The sequence below is a fragment of the Hyla sarda genome, unplaced genomic scaffold (assembly GCF_029499605.1).
Source record: "Hyla sarda isolate aHylSar1 unplaced genomic scaffold, aHylSar1.hap1 scaffold_201, whole genome shotgun sequence".
NCBI lineage: Eukaryota > Metazoa > Chordata > Amphibia > Anura > Hylidae > Hyla > Hyla sarda.
The window spans coordinates 438998-455398 of NW_026608671.1; the positions used below are offsets into that span (position 1 = coordinate 438998).

At 52.6% G+C, this 16401-nt stretch overlaps 1 protein-coding gene across 7 annotated transcripts in view; it reads right to left on the reverse strand.

The window, feature by feature from the left end:
* The window catches only part of PLEC (plectin), a gene marked incomplete at its 5' end in the record, with an annotated part of 200263 nt that extends 183862 nt beyond the window's left edge, over positions 1 to 16401 (reverse strand). For all 7 annotated transcript variants that reach the window (XM_056552862.1, XM_056552860.1, XM_056552858.1 and 4 more), the window contains 1 exon segment: positions 15129 to 16401. In XM_056552862.1, the coding sequence (XP_056408837.1) occupies positions 15129 to 16401 (1273 nt within the window).

Below are 16401 nucleotides of genomic sequence, written 5' to 3' on the forward strand. Positions count from 1 at the left end.
GGGTGTCATCCCCCGTCATTATATGCAGGCGGGTGTCATCCTGTGTCAGACAGGAGCCGCTCTGTATACAGATGACCCCACAGCTGCACTACACATCAGAGTGGGGGCCCCAGTGTCACCTTCTCTGGGATGGGCCCCTCCCCCCCACAGACTGCCACCTCTGGCCCCTCCCCCCCACAGACTGCCACCTCTGGCCCCTCCCCTGCGGACTGCCACCTCTGGCCCCTCCCCAAGCAGACTGCCACCTCTGGCCCCTCCCCTGCGGACTGCCACCTCTGGCCCCTCCCCAAGCAGACTGCCACCTCTGGCCCCTCCCCTGCGGACTGCCACCTCTGGCCCCTCCCCAAGCAGACTGCCACCTCTGGCCCCTCCCCTGCGGACTGCCAGCTGACGTCAGTTATCTATCACTTTGGCGCGCTGTATGATAAATCCGCCGTATCTCACTTCGCCTCTTGTGGTTGACAACATTTGACACGTTTCACCAAACTTTTGCCACATTTGAAACCACGCCCTCCTGTCTAAGCCCCACCCCTTTTGTAGACTGCTTTCTTTGGCGTAAAGTGTTGAGCACCCAAGATGACACTGGCGTCAGGCACGCAGACAAATTTCTTGGCGCAAATTGAAGCAGAATTCTGGAATATTTTGGCGCATACACAACCGTACATCGTCCCGACCTGGCACCGGCTTCGAATGAAGAAAATGGCGCAGATTAATAGGGGTCTAGCAGCACATACGGTTAAATTGGCAGTGATTGGCGCAGTGCGGTTCCGGGGCTCCCCCGTCTCTTGTTCCCATCTCTGTTCTGGAAGTTCCCGTCTATCGATACGTGCGGCGAATACGATCCCGGAATACGGATTATTTGGAGGCGCAGCAGGAAACAACAGACCCTCAGGGGTTAACAGACACAAAGTCACATGATCACATTACAGGTTCACATGTCAGAACCGGCCCAAGCTTCACTACCAGATCTCTTCTTGCTGTAAGTGAATAGAAATGTTCATTGTTTACATGACCGAGGGTTTGTTACAGTGTGTCAGTGCAGGCAAGCCTCCTAACCCCCTGTTCTGATAGTTTGTTACAATGTATCAGTCTGTGTCCAGAGGATTCATCTAGACTGGATACAATTGTAACAGACCCTCAGCTGTATGGCTAACGTTTCCATTCACTGACAGTCAGCAGGGATCTTGTGATGTCATAGAGGACACTATGGTAGTAAGCGCCAGGACGCTGTGGGCTCCGCGGGGGCCGATTTATTTGTTCTTGTAGTAAAAACATCACATGTTCACAGAACCTAAAAATATAGAAATGTGAGGACAAGGAGCGGACCACCCGCCAGGACACGGCGCCCCCTCTCCTGGGACAGGATGCAGACCCCCCGGCGCCATCTCCCATGCCCCCTGCCCTACATACCAGGTGAGATGCCAGCCAGTATTACCAGGTTTCTATACACAGCGGACTGGCAGAGACCGGTTGGGACAAGCCCTGGAATACCCCCTCCAAAAATAAAGGGGGCGCTGGACAGGACACAGCGCACCAAGGACCCACCTGGTACGATCTTCATAGGACCCGGGCACAGGAGAAGCAACGCTCTAGAGGATGGCGAGGTCAGCTCTGCACCCACTGGGACGAGGGTCCGGAGAGGCAGCCAGGGGGCCGAGCGGGATATAAATAACAGGGCAGCGTCATATGTCACAGACTAACTGGCATTAAGAGCTCAGCCAACAACACAGGACACCGGCGTAACCCAACTCAGGGGGAAACCGGAGGGGAGCGGGGGTCCACACAGGGCATAAGAGGTGGAACAGGGACCACACAGGAAGAGGGCATGGGCATAAGAGGGGGCACAGGGACCACACAGGAAGAGGGCATGGGCATAAGAGGGGGCACAGGGACCACACAGGAAGAGGGCATGGGCATAAGAGGGGGCACAGGGACCACACAGGAAGAGGGCATGGGCATAAGAGGGGGCACAGGGACCACACAGGAAGAGGGCATGGGCATAAGAGGGGGCACAGGGACCACACAGGAAGAGGGCATGGGCATAAGAGGGGGCACAGGGACCACACAGGAAGAGGGCATGGGCATAAGAGGGGGCACAGGGACCACACAGGAAGAGGGCATGGGCATAAAAGGGGGTACAGGGACCACACAGGAAGAGGGCATGGGCATAAGAGGGGGCACAGGGACCACACAGGGCATGGGTGGGGGTATTGGAACTACAAAGGAAGAGTGCATGGGCATAAAAGGGGGTACAGGGACCACAGAGGAGGGCACCGGGAGGGGGTACAGGGACCACACAGGAGGAGGAGGGCACGGGAAGGGGGTACAGGGACCACACAGGAGGAGGAGGGCACGGGAAGGGAGTACAGGGACCACACAGGAGGAGGAGGGCACGGGAAGGGGGTACAGGGGCCACACAGGAGGAGGAGGGCACGGGAAGGGGGTACAGGGGCCACACAGGAGGAGGAGGGCACGGGAAGGGGGTACAGAGACCACACAGGAGGAGGAGGGCACGGGAAGGCGGTACAGGGACCACACAGGAGGAGGGCACGAGAAGGGGGTAAAGGTACCACACAGGAGGAGGGCACGGGAAGGGGGTACAGGGACCACACAGGAGGAGGGCACGGGAAGGGGGTACAGGGACCACACAGGAGGAGGGCACAGGGCCCGGCCAGTGTCTATCTGGAGCAACAGACGGCGCCCCATTACCCATTATATGTACAATCAACCCCCGAAAATGGGCACATATGACACCAGACTGAGGGGTTCAGTGTCCAGTAATGTGAGGCATTGTGGAAGGACTGGGGGGGATAGCGACTGGTATAATTCACTGGTATAGGGGACAGGTATAAGTGATGAGGACTGGTATAGGTGGAGGACTGGTATAGGACTGGTATAAGTGACAGGTATAGGTGATGAGGGACTGGTATAGGTGACAGGTATAGGTGATGGAGGACTGGTATAGGTGGAGGACTGGTATAGGTGATGGAGGACTGGTATAGGTGGTGGAGGACTGGTATAGGTGACATGTATAGGTGATGGAGGACTGGTATAGGTGATGGAGGACTGGTATAGGTGATGGAGGACTGGTATAGGTGACATGTATAGGTGATGGAGGACTGGTATAGGTGACATGTATAGGTGATGGAGGACTGGTATAGGTGACATGTATAGGTGATGGAGGACTGGTATAGGTGATGGAGGACTGGTATAGGTGATGGGGACTGGTATAGGTGACATGTATAGGTGATGGGGACTGGTATAGGTGGAGGACTGGTATAGGTGATGGAGGACTGGTATAGGTGACGGGTATAGGTGGAGGACTGGTATAGGTGATGGAGGACTGGTATAGGTGACGGGTATAGGTGATGGAGGACTGGTATAGGTGATGGAGGACTGGTATAGGTGACGGGTATAGGTGGAGGACTGGTATAGGTGATGGAGGACTGGTATAGGTGACATGTATAGGTGATGGAGGACTGGTATAGGTGATGGAGGACTGGTATAGGTGACATGTATAGGTGATGGGGACTGGTATAGGTGGAGGACTGGTATAGGTGACATGTATAGGTGGTGGAGGACTGGTATAGGTGATGGAGGACTGGTATAGGTGACGGGTATAGGTGGAGGACTGGTATAGGTGATGGAGGACTGGTATAGGTGACATGTATAGGTGATGAGGACTGGTATAGGTGACGGGTATAGGTGGAGGACTGGTATAGGTGATGAGGACTGGTATAAGTGACAGGTATAGGTGATGAGGACTGGTATAGGTGACATGTATAGGTGATGAGGACTGGTATAGGTGGTATAAGTGACAGGTATAGGTGATGAGGACTGGTATAGGTGACATGTATAGGTGATGAGGACTGGTATAGGTGGTATAAGTGACAGGTATAGGTGATGGAGGACTGGTATAGGTGACATGTATAGGTGATGAGGACTGGTATAGGTGACATGTATAGGTAATGAGGACTGGTATAGGTGACATGTATAGGTGATGAGGACTGGTATAGGTGACATGTATAGGTGATGAGGACTGGTATAGGTGATGGAGGACTGGTATAGGTGACGGGTATAGGTGGAGGACTGGTATAGGTGATGGAGGACTGGTATAGGTGACATGTATAGGTGATGGAGGACTGGTATAGGTGATGGAGGACTGGTATAGGTGATGGGGACTGGTATAGGTGACATGTATAGGTGATGGGGACTGGTATAGGTGGAGGACTGGTATAGGTGACATGTATAGGTGGTGGAGGACTGGTATAGGTGATGGAGGACTGGTATAGGTGACGGGTATAGGTGGAGGACTGGTATAGGTGATGGAGGACTGGTATAGGTGACATGTATAGGTGATGAGGACTGGTATAGGTGACGGGTATAGGTGGAGGACTGGTATAGGTGATGAGGACTGGTATAAGTGACAGGTATAGGTGATGAGGACTGGTATAGGTGACATGTATAGGTGATGAGGACTGGTATAGGTGGTATAAGTGACAGGTATAGGTGATGAGGACTGGTATAGGTGACATGTACAGGTGATGAGGACTGGTATAGGTGGTATAAGTGACAGGTATAGGTGATGGAGGACTGGTATAGGTGACATGTATAGGTGATGAGGACTGGTATAGGTGACATGTATAGGTAATGAGGACTGGTATAGGTGATGAGGACTGGTATAGGTGACATGTATAGGTGATGAGGACTGGTATAGGTGACAGGTATAGGTGATGAGGACTGGTATAGGTGACATTTATAGGTGGTGGAGGACTGGTATAGGTGACAGGTATAGGTGATGAGGACTGGTATAGGTGACATGTATAGGTGGTGGAGGACTGGTATAGGTGACATGTATAGGTGATGGAGGACTGGTATAGGTGACAGGTATATGTGATGGAGGACTGGCATGGGTGACATGTATAGGTGATGGGGACTGGTATAGGTGATGGAGGACTGGTATAGGTGACATGTATAGGTGATGGAGGACTGGGATAGGTGACATGTATAGGTGATGGAGGACTGGCATGGGTGACATGTATAGGTGATGGAGGACTGGCATGGGTGACATGTATAGGTGATGGGGACTGGTATAGGTGATGGAGGACTGGTATAGGTGACAGCTATAGGTGATGGGGAGGACTGGTATAGGTGATGGAGGACTGGTATAGGTGACATGTATAGGTGATGGAGGACTGGTATAGATGACATGTATAGGTGATGGGGACTGGTATAGGTGACAATTATAGGTGATGGGGACTGGTATAGATGACAGGTATAGGTGGTGGAGGACTGGTATAGGTGACAGGTATAGGTGGTGGAGGACTGGTATAAGTGACATGTATAGGTGATGGAGGACTGGTATAGGTGACAGGTATAGGTGGTGGAGGACTGGTATAGGTGACATGTATAGGTGATGGAGGACTGGGATAGGTGACATGTATAGGTGATGGAGGACTGGTATAGGTGACATGTATAGGTGATGGAGGACTGGTATAGATGACATGTATAGGTGATGGGGACTGGTATAGGTGACAATTATAGGTGATGGGGACTGGTATAGATGACAGGTATAGGTGGTGGAGGACTGGTATAGGTGACAGGTATAGGTGGTGGAGGACTGGTATAAGTGACATGTATAGGTGATGGAGGACTGGTATAGGTGACAGGTATAGGTGGTGGAGGACTGGTATAGGTGACATGTATAGGTGATGGAGGACTGGGATAGGTGACATGTATAGGTGATGGAGGACTGGTATAGGTGACATGTATAGGTGATGGAGGACTGGTATAGGTGACATGTATAGGTGATGGAGGACTGGTATAGGTGACATGTATAGGTGATGGAGGACTGGTATAGGTGACATGTATAGGTGGTGGAGGACTGGTATAGGTGACATGTATAGGTGGTGGAGGACTGGTATAGGTGATGGAGGACTGGTATATGTGACATGTATAGGTGATGGAGGACTGGTATAGGTGACATGTATAGGTGATGGGGACTGGTATAGGTGACATGTATAGGTGATGGAGGACTGGTATAGGTGACATGTATAGGTGATGGAGGACTGGGATAGGTGACATGTATAGGTGATGGAGGACTGGCATGGGTGACATGTATAGGTGATGGAGGACTGGCATAGGTGACATGTATAGGTGATGGAGGACTGGTATAGGTGATGGAGGACTGGTATAGGTGACAGCTATAGGTGATGGGGAGGACTGGTATAGGTGATGGAGGACTGGTATATGTGACATGTATAGGTGATGGAGGACTGGTATAGATGACATGTATAGGTGATGGGGACTGGTATAGATGACAGGTATAGGTGGTGGAGGACTGGTATAGGTGACATGTATAGGTGATGGAGGACTGGTATAGGTGACAGGTATAGGTGATGGAGGACTGGTATAGGTGACATGTATAGGTGATGGAGGACTGGGATAGGTGACATGTATAGGTGATGGAGGACTGGCATGGGTGACATGTATAGGTGATGGAGGACTGGCATGGGTGACATGTATAGGTGATGGAGGACTGGTATAGGTGATGGAGGACTGGTATAGGTGACAGCTATAGGTGATGGGGAGGACTGGTATAGGTGATGGAGGACTGGTATATGTGACATGTATAGGTGATGGAGGACTGGTATAGATGACATGTATAGGTGATGGGGACTGGTATAGATGACAGGTATAGGTGGTGGAGGACTGGTATAGGTGACATGTATAGGTGATGGAGGACTGGTATAGGTGACAGGTATAGGTGATGGAGGACTGGTATAGGTGACAGGTATAGGTGATGGAGGACTGGTATAGGTGACAGGTATAGGTGATGGAGGACTGGTATAGGTGACAGGTATAGGTGGTGGAGGACTGGTATAGGTGACAGGTATAGGTGATGGAGGACTGGTATAGGTGACATGTATAGGTGATGGGGACTGGTATAAGTGACATGTATAGGTGATGGAGGACTGGTATAGGTGACATGTATAGGTGGTGGAGGACTGGTATAGGTGACATGTATAGGTGATGGAGGACTGGTATAGGTGACATGTATAGGTGGTGGAGGACTGGTATAGGTGACATGTATAGGTGATGGAGGACTGGTATAGGTGACATGTATAGGTGGTGGAGGACTGGTATAGGTGACATGTATAGGTGATGGAGGACTGGTATAAGTGACATGTATAGGTGGTGGAGGACTGGTATAGGTGACATGTATAGGTGATGGAGGACTGGTATAGGTGACATGTATAGGTGGTGGAGGACTGGTATAGGTGATGGAGGACTGGTATAGGTAATAGGTATAGGTGATAGGGACTGGTATAGGTGATATGTATAAGTGATGGGGACTGGTATAGGTGACAGGTATAGGTGGAGGACTGGTATAGGTGACATGTATAGGTGATGGGGACTGATATAGGTGACGGGTATAAGTGATGGAGGACTGGTATAGGTGGTGGAGGACTGGTATAGGTGACATGTATAGGTGATGGAGGACTGGTATAGGTGACATGTATAGGTGGTGGAGGACTGGTATAGGTGATGGAGGACTGGTATAGGTAATAGGTATAGGTGATAGGGACTGGTATAGGTGATATGTATAAGTGATGGGGACTGGTATAGGTGACAGGTATAGGTGGAGGACTGGTATAGGTGACAGGTATAGGTGATGGGGACTGATATAGGTGACGGGTATAAGTGATGGAGGACTGGTATAGGTGGTGGAGGACTGGTATAGGTGACATGTATAGGTGATGGGAAACAGCTATAGATGATGGGGAGGACTGGTATAGGTGGTGGAGGACTGGTATAGGTGACAGGTATAGGTGATGGGGACTGGTATAGGTGACAGGTATAGGTGATGGGGACTGGTGACAGGTATAAGTGACGGGGGACTGGTATAAATAAGTCACCCCAATATATAAACACACGGAGGGTCACTGATCCTCCACACAGACCATAGGGCCCCCCATTTTATATAGGGGCTCCTGCACATTGTCTATAAGAGGTACCCCTCATCCATACAGTCATCTGGTGCAGGCGGCTAGTATAGGTAATTTGTGACTGGTATAGGTGACAAGGAATATAGGGCACCCCATTTAATATAGGGGCTCCTACACATTGTCTATAAGAGGTACCCCCCCAGTTAACCCTGTCCTGCCTGCACCCTGCGCTCAACGCTGTCGGCTCAGGACTTCAGCTCAATCCTGACTATTTTAGGTAATGAAACATGGAGCGGAGGGAAAAACAACATTGACGGGAGGAGAGGTAGAGAAGAGAGGGACTCCGGGGGAAGGAGGAGGAGGCTGAGGGGGACCCCGGGGGAAGGAGGAGGAGGCTGAGGGGGACCCCGGGGGAAGGAGGAGGAGGCTGAGGGGGACCCCGGGGGAAGGAGGAGGAGGCTGAGGGGGACCCCGGGGGAAGGAGGAGGAGGCTGAGGGGGACCCCGGGGGAAGGAGGAGGAGGATGAGGGGGGACCCCGGGGGAAGGAGGAGGAGGATGAGGGGGGACCCCGGGGGAAGGAGGAGGAGGCTGAGGGGGGACTCCGGGGGAAGGAGGAGGAGGCTGAGGGGGGACTCCGGGGGAAGGAGGAGGAGGCTGAGGGGGGACTCCGGGGGAAGGAGGAGGAGGCTGAGGGAGACCCCGGGGGAAGGAGGAGGCTGAGGGGGACCCGGGGGAAGGAGGAGGCTGAGGGGGACCCCGGGGGAAGGAGGAGGAGGCTGAGGGGGACCCCGGGGGAAGGAGGAGGAGGCTGAGGGAGACCCCGGGGGAAAGAGGAGGCTGAGGGGGACCCCGGGGGAAGGAGGAGGCTGAGGGGGACCCCGGGGGAAGGAGGAGGCTGAGGGGGGACCCCGGGGGAAGGAGGAGGCTGAGGGGGACCCCGGGGGAAGGAGGAGGCTGAGGGGGACCCCGGGGGAAGGAGGAGGCTGAGGGGGGACCCCGGGGGAAGGAGGAGGCTGAGGGGGGACCCCGGGGGAAGGAAGAGGAGACTGAGGGAGACCCCGGGGGCAGCAATGAAAGGAGGAAAGAGGAGTTTTCAGAGATGACATGTGGGGACAGCTGTAATGTAATTGCCCCATCACTCACTGATCGCACCCTCCCCTACTACTACTACCTGACAGGTGTCTGGTGCGGCCCTACCTTGCCCCTGCTGTATGAGGTCATCGATGTAGCAGCGGCCGTCCTCCTCCATGACAGTGAGTGTCAGCTCTTGTGCTGCCGTCCAGTGATGGAGGAGTCTGCAGACACATGGAGGTGTGAGGAGTCCTCCACCCTCCGGGAGCCTCCACCTCCTGCAAGACACGAGCATGTCCCAGCAGAGCCTGCCACCGCCTGCCAGCCTCCACCACACTGCCCTATATGGCCCCGGACACTGCACCACTACAACCCTCATCATCACCACAGAGACTACACCGGGGGGGCAATACAGGGGCCACTACAACCCTCATCATCACCCCCAGAGACTACACAAGGGGACAATACAAGGGCCACTACAACTCTCATCATCACCACAGAGACTACACCGGGGGGGGGCAATACAGGGGCCACTACAACCCTCATCATCACCACAGAGACTACACCAGGGGGGCAATACAGGGGCCACTACAACCCTCATCATCACCACCACAGAGACTACACCAGGGGGGCAATACAGGGGCTACTACAACCCTCATCATCACCACCACAGAGACTACACCAGGGGGGCAATACAGGGGCTACTACAACCCTCATCATCACCACAGAGACTACACCGGGGGGGCAATACAGGGGCCACTACAACCCTCATCATCACCACCACAGAGACTACACCAGGGGGGCAATACAGGGGCCACTACAACCCTCATCATCACCACAGAGACTACACCAGGGGGGCAATACAGGGGCTACTACAACCCTCATCATCACCACAGAGACTACACTAGGGGGGCAATACAGGGGACACTACAACCCTCATCATCACCACAGAGACTACACCAGGGGGGCAATACAGGGGCCACTACAACCCTCATCATCACCACCACAGAGACTACACCAGGGGGGCAATACAGGGGCTACTACAACCCTCATCACCACAGAGACTACACCAGGGGCCACTACAACCCTCATCATCACCACACAGACTACACCAGGGGGGCAATACAGGGGCCACTACAACCCTCATCATCACCACAGAGACTACACCAGGGGGGCAATACAGGGGCCACTACAACCCTCATCATCACCACAGAGACTACACCAGGGGACAATACAGGGGCTACTACAACCCTCATCATCACCACAGAGACTGCACCGGGGGGACAATACAGGGGCTACTACAACCCTCATCATCACCCCCAGAGACTACACCAGGGGACAATACAGGGGCTACTACAACCCTCATCATCACCCCCAGAGACTACACAAGGGGACAATACAGGGGCTACTACAACCCTCATCATCACCCCCAGAGACTACACAAGGGGACAATACAGGGGCTACTACAACCTTCATCATCACCACAGAGACTACACCAGGGGGGCAATACAGGGGCTACTACAACCCTCATCATCACCACAGAGACTACACTAGGGGGGCAATACAGGGGACACTACAACCCTCATCATCACCCCCAGAGACTACACCAGGGGGGCAATACAGGGGCTACTACAACCCTCATCATCACCACAGAGACTACACCAGGGGACAATACAGGAGCTACAACAACCCTCATCACCCCCAGAGACTACACCAGGGGGCCAATACAGGGGCCACTACAACCCTCATCATCACCACAGAGACTACACCAGGGGGGCAATACAGGGGATACTACAACCCTCATCATCAACCCCAGAGACTACACCAGGGGGCAATACAGGGGACACTACAACCCTCATCATCACCACAGAGACTACACCAGGGGCCACTATAACCCTCATCATCACCACAGAGACTACACCAGGGGCCAATACAGGGGCCACTACAACCCCCATCATCACCACAGAGACTACACCAGGGGACAATACAGAGGCCACTACAACCCTCATCATCACCACAGAGACTACACTAGGGGGGCAATACAGGGACCACTACAACCCTCATCATCACCACAGAGACTACACCAGGGGCCACTACAACCCTCATCATCACCACAGAGACTACACCAAGGGGCCATACAGGGGCCACTACAACCCTCATCATCACCACAGAGACTACACCAAGGGGCCACTACAACCATCATCATCACCCCCAGAGACTACACCAGGGGGCAATACAGGGGCCACTACAACCCTCATCATCACCCCCAGAGACTACACAAGGGGCCAATACAAGGGCCACTACAACTCTCATCATCACCACAGAGACTACACCAGGGGGCAATACAGGGGCCACTACAACCCTCATCATCACCACAGAGACTGCACCAGGGGCCAAAACAGGGGCAACTACAACCCTCATCATCACCACAGAGACTGCACCAGGGGCCAATACAGAGGCCACTACAACCCTCATCATCACCACACAGACTACACCAGGGGACAATACAGGGGCCACTACAACCCTCATCACCACCACAGACTACACCAGGGGGGCAATACAGGGGCTACTACAACCCTCATCATCACCCCCAGAGACTACACCAGGGGGGCAATACAGGGGCTACTACAACCCTCATCATCACCACAGAGACTACACCAGGGGACAATACAGGGGCCACTACAACCCTCATCATCACCACAGAGACTACACCAGGGGACAATACAGGGGCCACTACAACCCTCATCATCACCACACAGACTACACCAGGGGACAATACAGGGGCCACTACAACCCTCATCACCACCACAGACTACACCAGGGGGGCAATACAGGGGCTACTACAACCCTCATCATCAACACAGAGACTACACCAGGGGGCAATACAGGGGCCACTACAACCCTCATCATCACCACAGAGACTACACCAGGGGACAATACAGGGGCCACTACAACCCTCATCATCACCACAGAGACTACACCAGGGGGGCAATACAGGGGCTACTACAACCCTCATCATCACCACAGAGACTACACCAGGGGGGCAATACAGGGGCTACTACAACCCTCATCATCACCACAGAGACTACACCAGGGGGGCAATACAGGGGCCACTACAACCCTCATCATCACCACAGAGACTACACCAGGGGACAATACAGGGGCGACTACAACCCTCATCATCACCACAGAGACTACATCAGGGGACAATACAGGGGCCACTACAACCCCCATCATCACCACAGAGATTACACCAGGGGACAATACAGGGGCCACTACAACCCTCATCATCACCCCCAGAGACTACACCAGGGGACAATACAGGGGCTACTACAACCCTCATCATCACCACAGAGACTACATCAGGGGACAATACAGGGGCCACTACAACCCCCATCATCACCACAGAGACTACACCAGGGGGACAATACAGGGGCCACTACAACCCTCATCATCACCACAGAGACTACACCAGGGGGACAATACAGGGGCCACTACAACCATCATCATCACCACAGAGACTACACCAGGGGCCACTACAACCCTCATCATCTCCACAGAGACTACACTAGGGGGCAATACAGGGCCACTACAACCCTCATCATCACCACAGAGACTACACCAGGGGCCACTGCAACCCTCATCATCACCACAGAGACTACACCAGGGGACAATACAGGGGCCACTACAATTCTCATCATCACCACAGAGACTACACCAGGGGGCAATACAGGGCCACTACAACCCTCATCATCACCACAGAGACTACACTAGGGGGGCAATACAGGGCCACTACAACCCTCATCATCACCACAGAGACTACACCAGGGGCCACTACAACCCTCATCACCACCACAGAGACTACACCAGGGGCCACTACAACCCTCATCATCACGACAGAGACTACACCAGGGGGGCAATACAGGGGCCACTACAACCCTCATCATCACCACAGATTTGGCGGCCATGTAATCTGCCCCCCCCCCCAATTACTATGATTTGGGAGCCCTGTCATCTGACCCCTCCCCCCCCTAATTACTATGATTTGGGGGCCGTGTCATCTGCTGGTGTTGGTCACTGCGCTTCATTAAGTCCAGGGTCATCGCATCCGTCTCCCGGGAGATTTTGCGCTCCCTTCCGCAGACGATTTGCATGAACTTTTGCACAATATTCGAATATTTCGAGTTTCCCCTGTATGTTTGTACAGTGACGTCACTGCGGTGTCATCGCCCTTTGTGACACCTACTTATGACATCACAGCCTAAAAATATGTTCCTCAACCTATGCCAAATGCACAACTCTCATCTTCCACTGACCGCTGAAGGCTGTTTGGAGATGATGGGAGTTGTAGTTTTGCATCAGCTGTGGAGCAGGAAATCGGAGAACACTGCTCAAATGTGTACGGGGGTCTGTCAGGGCATGATGGGAGTTGTAGTTTAATAACAGCCGGAGACGCTGGGGTGTGAATACAGGACGTTTCATCACACTACACCCCCACTCCGGCTCCCACGACTACAATCCCCATTCTTTGCGGCCTCCGCGTCATCGTGCGCAGCCTCATACCTCAGGGGCGAGTAATGCTTGGATCATGTCCAGGTTCTGGAGTTTCCTTCTCCACTATGTAACAGCAGGGGGCTCTACTACCCCTACAGGAACTTTGTATTTGTATTCCTCAGTGCACCTCTGCTTGCTGTCAGTGAATTGGTGGATTATCATTAACATGTAGAGGTGAGAAAGCCTTCATGACCCAGCCCAGTCCTACCTTGTGGTAACAGGACCATCAACTGTGCCCCATGAGCTTGTACATCCTCCCCCGCCTCCAGCCAGTCAGAGGAGCAGAAAAGGGTCACATGACTACCCCCTCAGACACACACCCCTCAACCCCATAGTTACTTGTGTTGGGTCCAACATGTCTGTCCAAGAGACGGCACATCCAGCACAGAGACTACACTACAGGTCCTGCTGAGAGACTGAACGTCCAGCACAGAGACTACACTAAAGGTCCTGCTGAGAGACTGAACGTCCAGCACAGAGACTACACTACAGGTGCTGCTAAGAGACTGAACGTCCAGCACTGAGAATACACTACAGGTCCTGCTGAGAGACTGCACGTCCAGCACAGAGAATACACTAGATACAGGTGCTGCTGAGAGACTGCACATCCAGCACAGAGACTACACTACAGGTGCTGCTGAGAGACTGCATGTCCAGCACAGACAATACACTACATACAGGTCCAGCTGAGAGACTGCATGTCCAGCACAGAGAATACACTACATCCAGGTGCTGCTGAGAGACTGCACGTCCAGCACAGAGAATACACTACATCCAGGTGCTGCTGAGAGACTGCATGTCCAGCACAGACCATACACTACATCCAGGTGCTGCTGAGAGACTGCATGTCCAGCACAGAGAATACACTAGATACAGGTGCTGCTGAGAGACTGCACATCCAGCACAGAGACTACACTACAGGTGCTGCTGAGAGACTGCATGTCCAGCACAGACAATACACTACATACAGGTCCTGCTAAGAGACTGCATGTCCAGAACAGAGAATACACTACATACAGGTGCTGCTGAGAGACTGCACGTCCAGCACAGAGAATACACTACATCCAGGTGCTGCTGAGAGACTGCATGTCCAGCACAGAGAATACACTAGATACAGGTGCTGCTGAGAGACTGCACATCCAGCACAGAGACTACACTACAGGTGCTGCTGTGAGACTGCATGTCCAGCACAGACAATACACTACATACAGGTCCTGCTAAGAGACTGCATGTCCAGAACAGAGAATACACTACATACAGCTCCTCCTAAGAGACTCCATGTCCAGCACAGGGGTTATACAATGCAGAAGGACTATAGGGTAGATTTATCAAACCCTGTATAGATGAAGAGGGTGCAGTTGCCCATAACAACCTGACTGGTTTTGATAAATCTACCGCTATGTGCCCAGCACAAGGACCACATGCCCAGTTTTGTGCCTTCCAGTGTTACCAGGACATGTAGCACACTGACCAGCAGTAATGACTGATTGTACTATTGAGGGTAAGATACAAGAGGAGACTGGGCCTAGTACACACAGGGAGTCAGCACCTACCTTCTTCAGGAGACGACTCCGGATCTTCTGCAGGGAGAGGAGAAGCCTCCAATTCTAAAGGCTCAGCCTCTTCCTTCTCCGCTTTGACTTCTGGTGCACTGTGGGTAAGGATGATGGTTTCTGACACAGTCTGGAGCGCCTCTATCTTGGCCCCTGGAGGTCTCTGGGTACTGGTGACAACACTGACTTCTTTCACTTTGGATTCTGAGGAGAAGGTGACTGTCCGAGATGAGGTCTGGTGATTCCCCACCTTGGACTCTACAGAACTCTGAATAATGTTGACCGTTTCCTTTACAGTCATGACTTCTTCCTTGGATTGTAGAGGTTTCTGGGTAACGGTGGCTGTTTCCTTTACAGTCTGTAGTTCCTCCACCTTAGATTGTGATGGTTTTTGGGTAATGCTGACAGTTTTCTTAACGGTCTGGAGTTCCTCCTTGGATTTTGGAGGTTTCTGGGTAATAGTGACCATTTCCTGTACAATCTTGGATTCCTCCTGGGATTCTGGAGGCTTCTGGGTAATGGTGACTGTTTTCTGTACAGTCTTGGATTCCTTTTTGGATTCCGGAGGTTTCTGGGTAATTGTGACCGTTTCTTGTACAGTCTGGAGTTCCTCCTTGGATTCTGGAGGTTTTTGGGTAATAGTGACTGTTTTCTGTATAGTCTTGGTTTCTTTCTTGGATTCTGACGATGTTGGGGTAATGGTGACTGGTACAGTCTGGAGCTCCTCCTCGGATTCTGGAGGCTTCTGGATAATGGCGACTGTTTCCGTTACAGTCTGGAGTTCCTCCTTGGACTCTGGTGGCTTCTGCGTAATGGTGACTGTTTTCTGTACAGTCTTGGATTCCTTTTTGGATTCTGGAGGTTTTTGGGTAACAGTGACCTTTTCCTGTACAGTCTGGAGTTCCTCCGTGGATTCTGGAGGTTCTTGGGTAATAGTGACTGTTTTCTGTACAGTCTTGGTTTCCTTCTTGGATTCTGAAGATTTTTGGGTAATGGCGACTGTTTCCTGTACAGTCTGGAGTTCCTCCTTGGATTCTAGAGGCTTTTGGGCAATGGCGACGGTTTCCGTTACAGTCTGGAGTTCCTCCTTGGATTCTGGAGGTTTTTGGGTAATGGTGACTGTTTCCTGTACAGTCTGGAGTTCCTCTTTGGATTCTGGAGGCTTCTGGGTTATGGTGACTCTTTCCTGTACAGTCTGGAGTTCCTCCTTGGATTTCAGAGGTTTTTGGGTAATGGTGACTGTTTCCGTTACAGTCTGGAGTTCCTCCTTGGA